The sequence below is a fragment of the Rhinoraja longicauda genome, chromosome 24, assembly GCF_053455715.1.
Source record: "Rhinoraja longicauda isolate Sanriku21f chromosome 24, sRhiLon1.1, whole genome shotgun sequence".
In the NCBI taxonomy this organism is placed as follows: Eukaryota; Metazoa; Chordata; class Chondrichthyes; order Rajiformes; family Arhynchobatidae; genus Rhinoraja; species Rhinoraja longicauda.
The window spans coordinates 28,719,984-28,739,950 of NC_135976.1; the positions used below are offsets into that span (position 1 = coordinate 28,719,984).

The 19,967-nt window shown below is 48.5% G+C and overlaps 1 protein-coding gene across 4 annotated transcripts in view; it reads left to right on the top strand.

The window, feature by feature from the left end:
• The window catches only part of elk4 (ETS transcription factor ELK4), a 45,046-nt gene that overhangs the window by 15,000 nt on the left and 10,079 nt on the right, over positions 1–19,967 (top strand). For 2 of the 4 annotated variants that reach the window (XM_078420900.1, XM_078420899.1), the window contains 3 exons: positions 5,153–5,377; positions 11,060–11,908; positions 19,708–19,824. In XM_078420900.1, the coding sequence (XP_078277026.1) occupies positions 5,171–5,377; positions 11,060–11,908; positions 19,708–19,824 (1,173 nt within the window). In that variant the 5' untranslated portion in view covers positions 5,153–5,170. Of the gene's footprint in view, positions 1–3,350; positions 3,419–5,152; positions 5,378–11,059; positions 11,909–19,707; positions 19,825–19,967 lie in introns of those variants that run through there. The other 2 variants (XM_078420901.1, XM_078420898.1) reach the window with 2 other exon arrangements.

Below are 19,967 nucleotides of genomic sequence, written 5' to 3' on the forward strand. Positions count from 1 at the left end.
GCCATTCCTGGTTAACTGCGAGAAGCCAGTGAAGAGTTGGTGTGGTGAAGGTGCTGTTGGGAAGGGACCTGGGGCATAGTCATGAGAGGAATAGATCGTGAGTCTCTTGCCCAGAGAAGGGGAGTCGAGAACCAGAGGACATAGGTTTACGGAGAGGGGGTAAAGATTTTGTAGTAGCATGAGGGGTAACCTTCTCACACAAAGGGTGGTGGGTGTATGGAAGGAGCTGCCAGAGGAGGTAGTTGAGGCAGGGCCAATTTGCGTGTGGCCTCACTCTGACAGTGGGGGAGGCCCAGGACAGAGAGGTCAGTATGGGAAATGGGAAGAGGAGCTAAATTGTTTGGCAACTGGGGGATCATGTGGGCCAGGGTGGACTGAGGGGAGGTGTTCAGCGAAATGATCGCCCAGTCTGTGCTTGGTCTCTCCGGTACACAGGAGCCCACACCGTGAGCAGCGGATACAGTAGATGAGGTCTGTGGTAGATAAGGATAGCGGAGTCAGGGGGTATGGGGCGAAGGCAGGAACGGGGTACTGATTGAGAATGATCAGCCATGATCACATTGAATAGCGGTGCTGGCTCGAAGGGCCGAATGGCCTCCTCCTGCACCTATTGTCTATTGTCTATAAAGTGTGGCCTTGTTTGCACCCCGTTCTTTGAGATAACTATTGTCTGAGCAGAACTCTGTGAAGGCGTACGTCCTCTAACCTCTAACCTCCCAACCTGGGCTCGTCCACCCTGTGACCTGCTCAGAATCTGGCTTGGAAATCTCGCAAAATCTCTAATGCTGCCTGTATAAATCCAGCAATTCAAGTCTGACCTAACTTGTCGGAACAAGTAGCTGCTCAGCCTTTGTACCTTTAGTCAGCGAGTTACACAATATTTCTTTATTGTTGTTAGCACAAGGACGCTCTGCCACAGAACACAAAGTGCTGGAGTAACTCAATAAAAGGGCCTGGAAGCGTCTCTGAATGACATGGGTAGTTGACGTTTCGGGTTGGCCCCTGCTTTATACTGTACCCCTTCCACCTCCCTCTCACATTCACTGCACCCCATCCATCTCCCCCCCCCCCTCCCCCACACTAGAGTGGCACGGTGGTGCAGCGGTAGAGTTGCTGCCTCACAGCGCCAGAGACCCGGGTTCGATCCCGACACAGGTGCTGTCCGTACGGAATTTATACGTTCTCCCAGTGACTGCGTGGGTTTTCTCCGGTTGCCCCGGTTTCCTCCCACATCCCATTGGTTCTGACTGACTGCCCTACCCACGCCTCTCATAATTTTATACACCTGTCAGGTTTCCCCTCAACCTCTGGACTACCTGACAAAACAACCCAAGTCTGTCCCAATCTCCCCTCGTAGCTATTCACAAAATGCTGGAGTAACTCAGCAGGTCAGGCAGCATCTCGGGAGAGAGGGAATGGGTGACATTTCGGGTCGAGACCCCCGAATCCGTGCATCATTCTGGTAAACCTCCTCTGCTCCAGAGAGACCCGGGTTCGATCCTGACTACGGGTGCTGTCTGTATGGGGTTTGTATATTGGAGTTATATCGTCATACAGCGTGGAAACAGGCCTTTCAGCCCATCTTGCCCACACTGGCCAACATGTGCCAGCTGCACTAGTCCCCACCTGCCCGCGTTTGGCCCATATCCCTCCCAACCTGTCCTGTCCATGTACCTGTCTAACTGCTTCTTAAATGTTGGGATAGTCCCATCCTCAACTACCTCCTCTGGCAGCTCATTCTCCCTGTGACCACGTGGGTTTTCTCCAAGTGCTAATACAGACTCTCCGACGGCCCACCTCGATCACCGACAGCCCACCTGTCTCTCGGCGTTTGCCCGTGGCCCCCTCCCCGCTCTCGTGGCGCGGGTCCCGGCGACGTCCATGGTGGGCGAGCCGGGCCTACTGGAGGGTATGGTCCCGCTAACCGGCAACAATGCTCACTCATGAGCTTCAGAGGCAGAACCTGCAAACTCCACACAGCCAGCACCCGAAGTCAGGATTGAACCCGCGTCTCATAAGCTCATAAGTGACAGAAGCAGAATTAGGCCATTTGGCCCATCAAGCCTACTCCACCATTCAACCATGGCTGATCTATCTCCAATCTTATCGAAACGTATAAGATTATTAAGGGGTTGGACACGTTAGAAGGCAGTGGAGGCCAATTCTCTGAATGCAGTCAAGAGAGAGCTGGATAGAGCTCTTAAGGATAGCGGAGTCAGGGGGTACGGGGAGAAGGCAGGAACGGGGTACTGATTGAGAATGATCAGCCATGATCACATTGAATGGCGGTGCTGGCTCGAAGGGCCGAATGGCCTCCTCCTGCACCTATTGTCTATTGTCTACCCCATTCTCCTGCCTTCTCCCCATAACCCCTGACACCCGCACTGATCAAGAATCCATCCACCCATCTCTGCAGTAAGAATATCCATTGACTTGGCCTCCACAGCCTTCTGTGGCAATGAATTCCACAGAGGGCAGGGACTGATGAAGTATTTTCCAGAGTACAACTCGTGTTCCTGTACCCCCTCCACAAGGTGCCCTGAAGTTTAGTTCAGAGATACAGCGCGGAAACAGGCCCTTCGGCCCACTGAGTCCGCGCCGACCAGCGATCCCCCATTCCTTCTCTCAACAGATGCTGCCTGTCCCGCTGAGTTACTCCGGAGTTTTGTGTCTACACATGTTTACAATTGAGCCGTTCACAGTGTACAGATACACGATGAAGGGAATAACGTTTGGACAATAGACAATAGACAACAGGTGCAGGAGTAGGCCATTCAGCCCTTCGAGCCAGCACCGCCATTCACCGTGATCATGGCTGATCATACACGTGGGTCACGGGGAGAATGTTACAAAGTCCGTACAGACAGCGCCCGTGGTCAGGATTGAACCTGGGTCTCTGGCGCAGTGAGGCAGCAACTCTACCGCTGCGCCACCGCGCCGCCCCAAATGTTAGCTGAAACCTTCTGAGTTGTTTGACAGAGTGGTACGTAGAGGGGCCAGGGTCCTCCATCAATCTTGCCATAACGTAACCTTTTTGTTTAACCCGGTCTATATTTACTTTGGCCATGTTTGCTCCAACGTCACCCACACAACAATAACAGCTGCTGGGTGCCAGATATTTGCCCTTGATCTGCACAATATTTGAGGATTTGCCAAGTGCTGAAATGCCGACTGTTCCTTGGACTCTATATCCAGGACTCTACACTCCTGTATCGAGGGTAATTAGTAAGATGGGACGTGGATATGCATGCGTCAAATAGCTGTGACCACAGCGAGCCTTAACCTTGCTGGGAGAATGGAAAACAGGCACAAAGTGCTGGAGTAACTCAGCGGGACAGGCAGCATCTCCGGAGAGAAGGAGTGGGTGACGTTTTGGGTCGTGACCCTCCGTCAGACTGATAACAGAAAGGTCTCTCAGGTACATGGACGGCTTGGTTGTGATTATGTGCAGTCTTTCCACTGACCGGATAGTGCACAACTCGACAGCAAACTAAATTAAACTAAACTGAAGACAGACACAAAATGCTGGAGTAACTCAGCGGGACAGGCAGCATCTCTGGAGAAAGGGAATGGGTGACGTTTCGGGTCGAGACCCTTCTTCAGACTGAGAGTCAGGGGAGAGGGGAACTAGAGGCATGAAAAGGTACAGAACAGTTACAGTTACAGTTGGTCGCGGTGGCGCAGCGGTAGAGTTGCTGTCTTTGCAGCGAATGCTGTGCCGGAGACCCGGGTTCGATCCTGACTAGGGGCGCCGTCTGTACGGAGTTTGTACGTTCTCCCCGTGACGTGCGTGGGTTTTCTCCGAGATCTTCGGTTTCCTCCCACACTCCAAAGACGTACAGGTCTGTAGGTTAATTGGCTTGGTAAATGTAAACGTTGTCCCTAGTGGGTGTGGGATAATGTTTATGTGCGGGGATCGCTGGTCGGCGCGGACCCGGTGGGCCGAAGGGCCTGTGTCCGCACTGCATCCTTAAACAAAACTAAGCTAAAATCAGAGCTGAAGAAGGGTCTTGGCCCGAAACTTGGTATTCAGGTTGGAAAGGGTGCAGAGAGGATTTAGGTTTAAGATAGGAGATAGGTTTAAGGTGAGGGGGGGAAAGATTTATTAGGAACCTGAGGGGTAACTTGTTCACGCAAAGTGTGGTGGATGTATGGAACGAGCTGCCAGAGGGGATTGTTGAGACAAGCACTATCGCAACATTTAGGGAAGTTCATGGAAAGGACAGGTTGAGAGGGATGTGGGCCAAATGCAGGCAGGTGGGAATACTGTAGATGGAACATGTTGGTTGGTGTGGGGAAGTTGGGCCGAAGGGCCTGTTTCCACATTGTATGGGCTTGATGCCCTCTGAGATTTTGACCCAGTGATCATGAAGAAAGGTATGTAGGAAAATAACTGCAGATGCTGGTACAAATCGAAGGTATCACAAAATGCTGGAGTAACTCAGCAGGTCAGGCAGCATCTAGGAGAGAAGGAATGGGTGACGCTTCGGTCGAGACCCTTCTTCAGACTGATCTGATCAGAAGGGTCTCGACCTGAAACGTCACCCATTCCTTCTCTCCTAGATGCTGCCTGACCTGCTGAGTTGCTCCAGCATTTTGTGAATAGCTACGAGGGGAGATTGGGACAGACTTGGATTGTTTTGTCAGGTAGTCCAGAGGTTGAGGGGAAACCTGACAGGTGTATAAAATTATGAGAGGCGTAGATAGGGCAGTCAGTCAGAACCTATGGGATGTGGGAGGAAACCGGGGCACCTGGAGAAAACCCACGCAGTCACAGGGAGAACGTATAAACTCCGTACGGACAGCACAGAGAAAGGTATGGTTACTATGACTCAATCTCACTGGAAAAAGTGTCCTCATGCACTTGATTATTGTGCCCCAGTCCCCTCGGGTATATCTCCCTGCAGACGTGGAGGCAGGTGGGGTTTGTTGGTTCGCTGGAGTGCTTGTGTGTGTGTGTGTGTGTGTGTGTGTGTGTGTGTGTGTGTGTGTGTGTGTGTGTGTGTGTGTGTGTGTGTGTGTGTGTGTGTGTGTGTGTGTGTGCGCGTGTGTGTGTTTGTTTGTGTGCGTGCGTGCGCGCGTGCGTGTGCGTGTGTGTGTGCGCGTGTGTGTGTGTGTAGGTCATTAACCAGGCCCTTGTGTGTGTGTTCAGCAGGTGGCAGTGCCAGGCATGGACAACACAATCACCTTGTGGCAGTTCTTGCTGCAGCTGCTCCTGGAGCCCAAGAACAGCCACCTGATCCGTTGGACGTCGAGCGATGGAGAGTTCAAGCTGCTGAAGGCCGAGGACGTGGCCAAACTCTGGGGCTGTCGCAAGAACAAACCCAACATGAACTACGATAAGCTGAGCCGGGCTCTGCGGTATTATTATGACAAGGTACCGGCCGCCATTTCTACATCGTAGAGTCGTAAGGTCATATATGATCGGAGTAAAATTAGGCCATTCGGCCCATCAAGAGTAAGGGGTAGGCCATTTAGAACGGAGATGAGGAAGAACTTTTTCACTCAGAGTTGCGAATCTGTGGAATTCTCTGCCTCAGAAGGCAGTGGAGGCCCATTCTCTGGATGCTTTCAAGAGAGAGTTAAATAGAGCTCTTAATGATAGCGGAGTCAGGAGATATGGGGAGAGGGCAGGAACGGGGTACTGACTGTGGATGATCAGCCATGATCACGGCGAATGGCGGTGCTGGCCGAATGGCCTACTCCTGCACCTATTGTCTATTGTCTATTATCACGAATTGATTTGATTCAAAGAATGGGTTTAACCTACACAATGTGTGGAAAAGCTACAATATTTAACAGCCTTGTTGTTGTGAGAGCATTTGGTTGCTGCAGAAATTACTTAAATATCAGTATAAAGGTGGAAACATTTTTTTCAAGAAATGGCAGCTACTATGTATTCCAGGAAACTAGCTACTTCTTGAGGTGGAAAATCAAACATCATAAAATTTTAAACACTCGTTCAGAATTATCTTTCTTTTAAAATATTGTACATCAAACATGCACCTTTTGTTCGCTGCTTGTTTGTTTAAATAAATATATCATCTACCTGTACTTACATACGTAACATACACAAAATATATACGGATGCAAGAAAATTGCTGCATTTTCATATCATATCATATCATATCATATATCATATATATACAGCCGGAAACAGGCCTTTTCGGCCCTCCAAGTCCGTGCCGCCCAGTGATCCCCGTACATTAACACTATCCTACACCCACTAGGGACAATTTTTACATTTACCCGCCAATTAACCTACATACCTGTACGTCTTTTATATGCACTGCAGTTTAATTTCATAGGTTCATAAGATCATGAGTGATAGGAGCAGAATTAGGCCATTCGGCCCATCAAGGATACTCTGCCATTCAATCATGGCTGATCTATCTCTCCCTCCTAACCCCATTCTCCTGCCTTCTCCCCATAACCTCTGACACCCGTACTAATCAAGAATCTATCAATCTCTGCCTTAAAAATATCCACTGACTTGGCCTCCACATTCTTCTGTGGCAAAGAATTCCACAGATTCACCACCCTCTGACGAAAGAAATTTCTCCTCATCTTCTTCCTATAAAAAAACGTCCTTTAAATCTGAGGCTATGACCTCTAGTCCTCGACTCTCCCTCCAGTGGAAACATCCTCTCCACATCCACTCTATCCAAGTCTTTCATTATTCTGTATGTTTCAATGTCCCCCCTCGTTCTTCTAAACTCCAGCGACTACAGGCCCAGTGCTGACAAACGCTCATCATAGGTTAACCTACTCATTCCTGGGATCAATCTTGTAAACAGCGTCGTAGAGGGTGGGAACAGGCCCTTCAGCCCAACTTGCCCATGCCGACCAACACGTCCCACCTGCTCTCGTCCCACCTCGGTACAGTTTAGTTTAGAGACACAGCGCAGGGAAGCAGGCCCTTCGGCCCACCGAGTCCGCACCGACCAGCGATCCCCACACGCTAACACTCCCCGACACACACTAGGGACTATTTGCATTTATACCAAGCCAATTAACCTACAAACCTACCAACCTGTATGTCTTTGGAGTGTGGGAGGAAAATCGAGGATCTCGGAAAAAATCCACACAGATCACGGGGAGAACGTACAAACTCCTTGCAATGCTGGCATTTATTTCGAGGGTGCTTGAATACCAAGGCAGGGATGCAATGCTGAGGCTTTATTAGGCACTGGACAGACCGCATTTGGAGCATTGTGAGCAGTTTTGGGCCCCATATCTGAGGAAGTTCCCATATCTGGGGACTTGATAGAGGTTTTAAAAATTTTAAGAGGGACGGACAGAGTTGACGTGGGTAGGCTTTTCCCTTTGAGAGTGGGGAAGATTCCAACAAGGGGACATAACTTCAGAATTAAGGGACAAAAGTTTAGGGGTAACATGAGGGGTAACTTCTTTACTCAGAGGGTGGTGGCTGTATGGAATGAGCTTCCGGTGGAAGTGGTGGAGGCAGGCTCGATTTTATTATTTAAGAGTAAATTGGATAGGTATATGGATGGGAGGGGATTGGAGGGTTATGGTCTGAGAGCAGGTAGATGAGACTAGGTCAGAGAAAGTGGTCGGCGTGGACTGGTAGGGCCGAACGAGCCTGTTTCCGTGCTGTAATTGTTATATGGTTATATGGTTATATGGAAGGATGTGCTGGCATTGGAGAGGGTCCAGAGGAGGTTTACGAGAATGATCCCAGGATTAATTGGGTTAACATACAATAAGCGTTTGATGGCACTGGGCCTGTACTCGCTGGAGTTTAGAAATGATGAGGGGGACCTCATTGAAACTTACCAAATAGTGAAAGGCTTGGGTAGAGTAAATGTGCAGAGGATGTTTACACTAGTGGGAGAGTCTAGGACCAGAGGCCATAGCCTCAGAATAAAAGGATGTACCTTAAGAAAGGAGGTGAGGAGGAATTTGTTTAGCCAGAGGGATGTGAATCTTTGTAATTCAGAAGGCTGTGAAGGCCGACAATGGAATATTTTTAAGGCGGTGATTGACAGATTCTTGATTATTAAGGGTGTCAGGGGTTATGGGGAGAAGGCAGGAGAATGGGGTTGAGAGGGAAAGATAGATCAGCCATGGTTGAATGGCAGAGTAGACTCGATGGGCCAAATGGCCTAATTCTGCTCCGAGAAGTTAAGAGCTTCTGAACTTGTGCAGTGTGAAGGCAGGCCCTTCGACCTAACTTACCCATGCCAACAAAACTTGCCTCATCTTAGTTTAGTTTAGAGATACAGCTTGGAAACAGGCCATTCGGCCCACCGCGCACCACACCAACCTGGACGCTAGTTCTACCCTACACACCAGGGACCATTTACAGAAGCCAATTAACCTACGAACCTGCACGTCTTTGGATTAAAGGGAGGGAACCGGGAGCATCCGGAGAAATTCCACGGATGTAAATTCCAGGGAGAATATACAAACTCCATACAGACAGCGGCCGTTGTCAGGATCGAACTCGCGGCTCTGGCGCTCTAAGGCAGCAACCCTACCGCTGCAACCCGTCACATCCTGTCTTAGTTCCTAAGTCCCTTTTTATTACTTCATACTTGGTTCCCTGTAAATTATTCAGTTTCTGTTTAGTTTATTGTCACGTGTACCGAGCGAGGTGAAATGGTGAAAACCATTTGTTGCGTGTTAACCAGCCAGCAGAATGACTACAGATGATTACAATCGAGTGGAGAGATACGTGACGAGGGAATAATGATTTAGTGCAAGATAAAGCCAGCAAAGTCCGATCAGAGATAGTCCAATGGTTGTTCAGGGCCTTTCCCTGGTTGAGGTAGGATGGTTCAGTTTAGTTTAGAGACACAACGCGGAAACAGGCCCATAGGCCCACTGGGTCCGCATTGCCAAACGATCCCCACATATTAACGCTACCCTACACACACACTATAGACAGCAGACAATAGACAATAGGTGCAGGAGGAGGCCATTCGGCCCTTCGAGCCAGCACCGCCATTCAATGTGATCATGGCTGATCATTCTCAATCAGTACCCCGTTCCTGCCTTCTCACCATACCCCCTGACTCCGCTATCCTTAAGAGCTCTATCTATCTCTCTCTTGAATGCATTCAGAGAATTGGCCTCCACTGCCTTCTGAGGCAGAGAATTCCACAGATTCACAACTCTCTGACTGAAAAGGTTTTTCCTCATCTCAGTTCTAAATGGCCTACCCCTTATTCTTAAACTGTGGCCCCTTGTTCTGGACTCCCCCAACATTGGGAACATGTTTCCTGCCTCTAACGTGTCCAACCCTTTAATAATCTTATACGTTTCGATAAGATCCCCTCTCATCCTTCTAAATTCCAGTGGATACAAACCTAGGGACAATAGACAATAGACAATAGACAATAGGTGCAGGAGGAGGTCATTCGGCCCTTCGAGCCAGCACCGCCATTCAATGTGATCATGGCTGATCATTCTCAATCAGTACCCCGTTCCTGCCTTCTCCCCATACCCCCTGACTCCGCTATCTTTAAGAGCTCTATCCAGCTCTCTCTTGAATGCATTTACACCAAGCCAATTTACCTACATACCTGCATGCCTTTGGAGTGTGGGAGGAGACCGAAGATCTCGGAGAAAACCCATGCAGGTCACGGGGAGAACGTACAAACTCCGTACAGACGGTACCCAGAGTCGGGATCGAACCCGGGTCTCCGGCGCTGCAAGGCAGCAACTCTACCGCTGTACCACCGTGCCTGATAACCGTCGGGGTCTGGTTAACTCTGAATTTCTAACGATATGTTTTTCTACAAGGGGCTAAATGGGATTTGACAAACAGTCAGACGTATATTTGATTCTATGACAATAGACAATAGACAATAGGTGCAGGAGGAGGCCATTCAGCCCTACGAGCCAGCACCGCCATTCAAAGTGATCATGGCTGATCATTCTCAATCAGTACCCCGTTCCTGCCTTCTCCCCATACCCCCTGACTCCGCTATCCTTAAGAGCTCTATCTATCTCTCTCTTGAATGCATTCAGAGAATTTGCCTCCACTGCCTTCTGAGGCAGAGAATTCCACAGATTCACAACTCTCTGACTGAAAATGTTTTTCCTTATCTCAGTTCTAAATGTCCTACCCCTTATTCTTAAACTGTGGCCCCTTGTTCTGGACTCCCCCAACATTGGGAACATGTTTCCTGCCTCTAACGTGTCCAACCCCTTAATAATCTTATACGTTTCGATAAGATCCCCTTTCATCCTTCTAAATTCCAGTGTATACATGCCTTGGGACAATTTATACATTTACACCAAGCCAATTTACCTACATACCTGTACGTCTTTGGAGTGTGGGAGGAGACGGAAGATCTCGGAGAAAACCCATGCAGGTCACGGGGAGAACGTACAAACTTCGTACAAACGGTACCCATAGTCGGGATCGAACCCGGGTCTCCGGCTCTGCAAGGCAGCAACTCTACCGCTGTACCACCATGCCTGATAACCGCGAGGGTCTGGTTAACTCTGAATTTCTAACGATATGTTTTTTTTACAAGGGGCTAAACGGGATTTGACAAACAGTCAGACGTATATTTGATTCTATGACAATAGACAATAGACAATAGGTGCAGGAGGAGGCCATTCGGCCCTTCGAGCCAGCACCGCCATTCAAAGTGATCTTGGCTGATCATTCTCAATCAGTACCCCGTTCCTGCCTTCTCACCATACCCCCTGACTCCGCTATCCTTAAGAGCTCTATCTAGCTCTCTCTTGAATGCATTCAGAGAATTGGCCTCCACTGCCTTCTGAGGGAGAGAATTCCACAGATTCACAACTCTGACTGAAAATGTTTTTCCTTATCTCAGTTCTAAATGGCCTACTCCTTATTCTTAAACTGTGGCCCCTTGTTCTGGACTCCCCCAACATTGGGAACATGTTTCCTGCCTCTAACGTGTCCAACCCCTTAATAATCTTATACGTTTCGATAAGATCCCCTCTCATCCTTCTAAATTCCAGTGTATACAATTTATATATCCCCCAACAATGTTGACTCCCCCAACATTGGGAACATTCTCTCTTATGTTTGTTTTTATTGCTCAATCCACAGAACATTATTAAAAAGGTGAATGGGCAGAAGTTTGTGTACAAGTTCGTGTGCTACCCGGAGATACTGAAGATGGAAAGCAACGTGGTGGGCAGGCCTGAGAGCAGGGCCGAATCTAATTTGCCGGAGATGAGTAGGCCGCAGAAGGACAAGGAGAACCTGACCCTGGAGAAAGGGGCCCCATCTTCCTCCAAGATCTCCAGCCGCAACGATTACATCCGCTCCGGCCTCTATTCCTCCTTCACCTTGAACTCCTTGCAAGCCAACCCGAACATCTTCAAGTCCATGAAGGTGGAGAACCCGGCCGAGAAGCTGCCGGAGGAGAAGAAGCAGCAGCCCCTCGTTCAGCAGCCCGTGACGGTCATTAAGTTCGTCACCAACCCGCCGAAAAGACCTTCTCCGCCGCCACCCGGGGTGGAGGCATCGGCGTCGGCATCGGCATCGGCGATCCCCACCCTCACGGTGGCCCCGCCCACGCCGGCGGCGGACGAAGACTTGCCGTCCGTGGTGACCTCCTTCACCACCGCCTCGCCCGTCTCCTCCGTCTCGCCCTCCGAGCCCTTCAGCCCCGGCTCCCCCCTCATGGCCTCCTCCTTCGATGCCCGCTCGGAGCTGCCTGGCGAGGGGCGGCCGGCGGCGGACGGCCCGGCCCCGGGGCCCGACACCTCGTCGGACGGGGAGGACCTGTCGCCGGACGGCGGGGAGGCCAGGCACCAGAAGGGCCGGTCGAAGAAGCCCCGGGAGCTGGAACTCATGCCCGCCCTGGTCATCACCATCAGTGACACGAGCCCCCTCGCCCTGCCGAGCCCGCCCTTACCAGCGGCGTCGCTCACGCCAGCCTACCTGACTCAGGTCAGTCAACCATTCATGGCAGCACGGTGGCGCAGCGGTAGGGTTGCTGCCTTACCGCGAGTGCAGCGGGTTCGATCCCGACTAAAATTGTCCCTAGTGTGTGTAGCATAGTGTTAACGTGCGGGGATCGCTGGTGGGCCGAAGGGCCTGCTTCCGGGCTGTGTCTCTGAAACTAAAACTAAAACATTCTCAGAGCAGAGCTTTACAGGCATCTGTTCTGATGATAGTCTCATCAAGGACATAAGGAACAGGGGTAGTGGTCGGCCACAACAGTCCCTCGAACCCAACACCACAAGTTAGGATACTGCCTGTCCATAAGCTAGTGTGGTGTCCATTCATAAACTAGGATATGGTCACACCATAATCTAGGATCGTCTATCCATAAACGAGGGTATTGTCCCTCCATGAGCTGGGGTACTGTCCATCCATTAGCTTGGCTAAGCCATCCAAAAGCAAGGATGGTCCATCCATTAGCTAGGGTAGTGTGCTTCCATTAGCTAGGCTATTGTCCATCCATAAGCTCGAGTAATGTCCATCCATTAGTCAGTATTTCCCATCCATAAGCTAGGGGAGTGCGTCCATAAACTAGAACTTGTTTAGTTCAGGGATACAGGGCGGAAACAGGCCCTTCGGCCCATCGAGTCCGCACCGATATGCGATCCCCGCACATTAACATCACTCTACACACACTCGGGGCCATTTTTTTAGATATATACCAAGCCAATTAACCTAGCAGTCTGTACGTCTTTGGAGTGTGGGAGATCGCGCGGAAAACCCAAGCGGTCACGGGAAGAACGTACAAACTCCGTACGGACAGCACCCGTAGTCGGGATCGAACCCGGGTGTCCGGTGCTGTAAGCGCTGTAAGGCAGCAACTCTACCGCTGTGCCACCGTGACCGCCCCTTATCACCTCAATTATTTTTAAATATCCTGCTACAAACTCTTCAATAATTTCACCTGATGTTTCCCCTCTAATAGTTGTTAAACTAAATGACTTGTAGTTTTCTAACTCTTGCCTTTGTGAGTAAAAAAGGTTTCATTCACTATTTTCCAATCTAATGAAACCGTTGCCAAATGTAAGGCATTTACGGGAAATTAGTTTAGTTTAGTTGAGGGTTACCGTGTGGAAACAGGCCCTTCAGCCCATCGAGTTCATGCCAACCATCGATCACCCGTAGATTAGCTCTATGTTATCTCACTTTCACAACCCACACGCTCGGGGCAATTTTACAGAAGCAAATTAACCTCCAACCCACGGAACGTGAGAGAAAACCGGAGCACCCGGAGAAAACCCACGCAGTCACGGGGAGAACGTGCAAACTCCACTTAGACAGCACCCGTAGTCGGGATCGAACCCGGGTCTCCGGCGGTGTGAGGAAGAAAGGCAGACACAAAAAGCTGGAGTATCTCAGCGGGCCAGGCAGCGTCTCTGGGGAGAAGGAATGGGTGACTTTGTGGGTGAAGTCAAGTCAATTTTATTTGTATAGCACATGCCATTCCTCGATTAGGAAAAGGGGAGATGCAATGAGACCTGGGTGTCATGGTACACCAGTCATTGAAAGTAGGCATGCAGGTGCAGCAGGCAGTGAAGAAAGCGAATCGTATGTTGGTATTCATAGCGTGGGGATTTGGGTATAGGAGCAGGGAGGTTCTGCTGCAGTTGTAAAGGGCATTGGTGAGACCACACCTGGAGTATTGTGTACAGTTTTGGTCTCCTAATCTGAGGAAAGACATTCTTGCCATAGAGGGAGTACAGAGAAGGTTCACCAGATTGATTCCTGGGATGGCAGGACTTTCATATGAAGAAAGACTGGATAGACTCGGCTTGTACTCGCTGGAATTTAGAAGATCGAGGGGGGATCTTATAGAAACTTACAAAATTCTTAAGGGGTTGGACAGGCTAGATGCAGGAAGATTGTTCCCGATGTTGGGGAAGTCCAGAACAAGGGGTCACAGTTTAAGGATAAGGGGGAAGTCTTTTAGGACCGTGATGAGAAAGTTTTTTTTCACACAGAGAGTGGTGAATCTGTGGAATTCTCTGCCACAGAGGGTAGTTGAGGCCAGTTCATTGGCTATATTTAAGAGGGAGTTAGATGTGGCCCTTGTGGCTAAAGGGATCAGGGGATATGGAGAGAAGGCAGGTGCAGGATACTGAGTTGGATGATCAGCCATGATCATATTGAATGGCGGTGCAGGCTCGAAGGGCCGAATGGCCTACTCCTGCACCTATTTTCTATGTTTCTATGAAACCAATCCATCAATCAGCCCACTGCTCACTTCTTTGAAGCAGGGGTGCAGTGCTGCCGGTGTTCACCGGAGCGCCGCTCCGGCACCTCTGTAAAGAAAACCAAAATAAACAGCGGGGAATTTAACGGCACCAGTGACAGCTCCGGCACCTAAAACAATCAGCACTGCAACACTGAGAAGGCAGGGCTGTTGCGTTGAATGGTAGTTATCCATTTACATTGCTTTGGTTTGCTTTAGTTTAGTTTAGAGATACAGCTCGGAAACAGGCCCTTCGTCAAGTCAAGTCAAGTTTATTTGTCACATACACATACACGACGTGCAGTGAAATGAAAGTGGCAATGCCTGCGGATTGTGCACAAAAAAGAATTACAGTTACAGCATATAAATTAAAGTTAATACAGAGAAGACAAAATTCTAAATACAGAGAAGACAGAGAAGCCCACCGAGTCCGCGACGACCAGCGATCCACGTACACTAGCACTATCCTGCACACTAGGGATAATTTACAATATTTTTAATTGAAGCCAATTAACCTACAAACCTGCACGTCTTTGGAGTGTGGGAGGAAACCGGAGCACCCGGGGAAACCTATGCAGGTCACGGGGGGAACGTAAAGAAACACTGTACAGACGGCACCCGTAGTCAGAATCGAACCTGGGTCTCTGGCGCTGTGAGCGCTGCAAGGCAGCAACACTACCGCTGCGCCACCGTGGTCTTCTTATGCATGCTTCAATGAATTGATTTCACCTCGGTCAAGCTTGTTGGGCTGAAGTCTGAGTTGCCTGGTTCATTCTCCGCGCTCTCCCCCCCACAATAGACAATAGGTGCAGGAGGAGGCCATTCGGCCCTTCGAGCCAGCACCGCCATTCAATGTGATCATGGCTGATCATTCTCAATCAGTACCCCATTCCTGCCTTCTCCCCATACCCCCTGACTCCGCTATCCTTAAGAGCTCTATCCAGCTCTCTCTTGAATGCATTCGGAGAATTGGCCTCCACTGCCATCTGAGGCAGAGAATTCCACAGATTAACAACTCTCTGATTGAAAAAGTTTTTCCTCATCTCAGTTCTAAATGGCCTACCCCTTATTCTTAAACTGTGGCCCCTTGTTCTGGACTCCCCCAACATTGGGAACATGTTTCCTGCCTCTAACGTGTCCAACCCCTTAATAATCTTATACGTTTCGATAAGATCTCCTCTCATCCTTCTAAATTCCAGTGTATACAAGCCTAGTCGCTCCAGTCTTTCAACATATGATAGTCCCGCCATTCCGGGAATTAACCTAGTAAACCTACGCTGCACGCCCTCAATAGCAAGAATATCCTTCCTCAAATTTGGAGACCAAAACTGCACACAGTATTCCAGGTGCGGTCTCACTAGGGCCCTGTACAACTGCAGAAGGACCTCCTTGCTCCTATACTCGACTCCTCTTGTTATGAAGGCCAACATTCCATTGGCTTTCTTCACACTGCCAACACACACACACACACACACACACACACACACACACACACACACACACACACACACACACACACACAGCAGAGATGAGGAGCACACTGCACCCAGAAACTGAAGACAAACATTTCGAACAACAACATCAATTAAAAGAAAACTGTGGAGCTGTAATTAAAAAACTGAAAAACGCTTTAAAAGCTCAATAGGTCAGGTGGCCTCCGTGAGAAGAGAAAAAGAGGAAACGTTTAAAATTTGAGGTCCTTTGTCAGGATTGGGAAAGAGATCTGTTGAAAGATATATTGCAACAACTTGTTCCGACACAGTGCCTTTAACAACATTAATCATCTAAAGAGCCCTTCAAAACAAAATCCATATGCATGCAAGAGCAAGACTACTCCTCAGCTTCAAGCGTTTATTAAAAAAAACCAACCCTGTACATCAGAGATATTTCAACAATCTTGGAAAGTTTTATTAAGTCGTTGTAAAGTAATAGTGGGCGGCGCAGTGGCACATGGGTGGCACAGGGGTGGCACATCGGTGGCACATGGGTGGCACATGGGTAGAGTTGCTGCCTCACAGCGCCAGAGACCCGGGTTCAATCCTGACTACGGGTGCTGTCCGTACGGAGTTCATACGTTCTCCCCATGACCTGCGTGGGTTTTCCCCGGGTGCTCCGGTTTCCTCCCACATATCAAAGACGTGCGGGTTTTGTAGGTTAATTGACCTCTATAGGTTGCCCCGTGGGTAGGATGGGAAAGTTGGGATGGCACAGAACTGGCGTGAGCAGGCGATCGATGGTTTCCACGCTGTATCTCTAAACTTGGCTGATAAGTTATGAAACCTATTTTTAATTTGAAGATGCTATTTATTAACCCAAGTCTCTTGTCCGTAAAATCAGTGGGTAATCTGCCCTTGCCTCATCCTGCCCTTCTACAGCAACTTTTGTTCAGCCCAAGTTCTCACTCCCTTGTTGAAGTCAACACTGGGCTTTCTGCCAAGATTGCTGAGTTAAATTACAATTAAAACACAAAGTACTTGTGCTATAACACCAGGATAAAGCGCTCAAATAAGAAAACCAAGCCCAAACCCAAAGTACATTCTAACTGAATAAACCAACTTATGCTAAGGAGAATAACTAACTCAATATGCAATAAACAGCTACCTACATGTTAACAAACTCATTAAAAACTAACTAATCATGTAGATGGCAGTATATCATTGGGGTTATCAAGTTGGCACTGTTGATTCATTGAGTTAGGCCAATGACTCCTCAAGAAGGCTCAACAGCTAGTTCTGGCATCCCAGAACAACCTCCCTCAATACCCGGAGAGAAGGAATGGGTCTCGACCCGAAACGTCACCCATTCCTTTTCTCCAGTGATGTCGCTTGTCCCACTGAGTTACTCCAGCATTTTGTGTCTACCTTCAGTTTAAACCAGCATCTGCAGTTCCTTCTTACACACCCACCCAATACCTGCTCTCACCACCTATGCCACCAGTATCTACTGGTCACAAATTGCTGGCAGCAACTGCCAAGGTGGTGTAATGAGGTACGCTTGGCTGTCAATCCCAATATTCCACAGTGGCATAGCTGGTAGAGCTGCTGCCTCACGGCGCCAGAGTCCCATATTAACCTATGATGAGCGTTTGACGGCACTGGGCCTGTACTCATAGAAACATAGAAACATAGAAAATAGGTGCAGGAGTAGGCCATTCGGCCCTTCGAGCCTGCACTGCCATTCAATATGATCATGGCTGATCATCCAGCTAAGTAACCTGTACCTGCCTTCTCTCCATTTCCCTGATCCCTTTAGCCACAAGGGCCACATCTAACTCCCTCTTAAATATAGCCAATGAACTTGCCTCAACTACCTTCTGTGGCAGAGAATTCCACAGATTCACCACTCTCTGTGTGAAGAAATGTTTTCTCATATCGGTCGTAAAAGACTTCCCCCTTATCTTTAAGCTGTGACCCCTGGTTCTGGACTTCCCCAACATCGGGAACAATCTTCCTGCATCTAGCCTCTCCAACCCCTTAAGAATTTTATATGTTTCAATAAGATCCCCCCTCAGTCTTCTAAATTCCAGCGAGTATAAGCCTAGTCTATCCAGTCTTTCTTCATATGAAAGTCCTGCCATCCCAGGGATCAATCTGGTGAACCTTCTCTGTACTCCCTCTAAGGCTGGAATGTCTTTCCTCAGGTTAGGAGACCAAAACTGTACACAATACTCCAGGTGCGGTCTCACCAAGGCCCTGTACAACTGCAGCAGAACCTCCCTGCTCCTATACTCAAATCCTCTTGCTATGAATGCTAACATACCATTCGCTTTCTTCACTGCCTGCTGCACCTGCACGCTTGCTTTCAATGACTGGTGCACCATGACACCCAGGTCACGTTGCATCTCCCCTTTTCCTAATTGGCCACCATTCAGGTAATACTCTACTTTCCTGTTCTTGCCACCAAAGTGGATAACCTCACATTTATCCACATTATATTGCATCTGCCATGCATTTGCCCACTCGCCTAACCTATCCAAGTCACTCTGCAGCCTCCTAGCATCCTCCTCGCAGCTAACACTGCCACCCAGCTTCGTGTCATCTGCAAACTTAGAGATATTGCATTCAATTCCCTCGTCCAAATCATTAATATATATTGTAAATAACTGGGGTCCCAGCACTGAGCCTTGCGGTACCCCACTAGTCACTGCCTGCCATTCCGAAAAGGACCCGTTTATTCCTACTCTTTGCTTCCTGTCCGCCAACTAATTCTCTATCCACCTCAACACTGAACCCCCAATACCGTGTGCTTTAAGTTTGTACCCCAATCTCCTATGTGACACCTTGTCGAGTTTAGAAGGATGAGGGGGGAGTTTTCTCCCACCACTCCCCGTAGGGTGATCACTGGTCGGCGTGGACTTGATGGGCTAGTCGACCTATTTCCATACTATCTCTAAACTAAAATAATCTAAATTCTGCCATAACCACAGCTTATATTCTACCATAACCATACCTTCCATACCATAACCATGGGCAGCACGGTGGCACAGCGGTAGAACTACTGCCTTACAGCGCCAGAGAACCGAGTTCAATCCTGACTATGGGCGCTGTCTGTACGGAGTTTGTACGTTCTCCCCGTGACCTGCGTGGGTTTTCCCCGAGATCTTTGGTTTCCTCCCACACCCCAAAGACGTACAGGTTTGCAGGTTTATTGGCTTGGTATAAGTTGTCCCTAGTGAGTGTAGGATAGTGTTAATGTGCGGGGATTGCTGGTCGGCGCGGACTCGGTGGGCCGAAGGGCCTGTTTCCGTGCTGTATCTCTAAACTAAACTAAACTAAACTAAACTCAGGTTTGATCCTGACTACGAGTGCTATCTGAATGGAGTTTGTACGTTCTCTGTGTGACCTGCGTGGGTTTTCTCCGGGTGCTCTGGTTTCTCCCACACTACAAAGACCTACAGGTTTGTAGGCTGATTGGCTTGGTAAAATTATTTAAAAAATTGTCCCTGATGTGTGTAGGATAGTGTTAGTGTGCAGGGATCGCTGGTCGGCGCGGACTCAGTGGGTTTCCGCGTTGCATCTCTAAACTAAACGATACTTAAACTATACTTAAACTATATTTAAACTACATGAACTATACTGAAACTATACTTAAACTATATTTAAACTACACAAACTATACTTAAACTATACTTAAACTATATTTCAACTACACGAACTATACTTAAACTATACTTAAACTATATTTAAACTACACAAACTATACTTAAACTATACTTAAACTATATTTAAATTATACTTAAACTATATTTAAACTACACGAACTATACTTAAACTATACTTAAACTATATTTAAACTACACGAACTATACTTAGACTATACTTAAACTATATTTAAACTACACGAACTATACTTAAACTATACTTAAACTAAACTTAAACTTTACTTAACCAAACTTAGACTAAACTTAAATTAAATTTGAACCACACTAAACTTTAGATTTTAACACAGCAGAAGCATTGACCATCACAGGATGTAGCCTGTGATCCATGATGTGCTGATTGTGGTGATTCTAATCGTGTGCCTCTTGTTTCAGACTCCGTTCCTGTTGACTCCGAGCCCGCTGCTCTCCAGCATTCACTTCTGGAGCACTCTTAGCCCCGTGGCCACCCTCAGTCCAGCTCGGTTGACAGGAACCAGCTCTTTATTTCAAGTAAGTTCGTCTACTGATCGATGGAAGTGTAAATGTTCAAAGCCATCGCACTGAGATATACAGTGCACTAATACCCCAGGGCAGAATACCCAGTGCTGAGGAATCTGGTGTATGTGTGTGTACGAATGTATACAGTAGGAAAA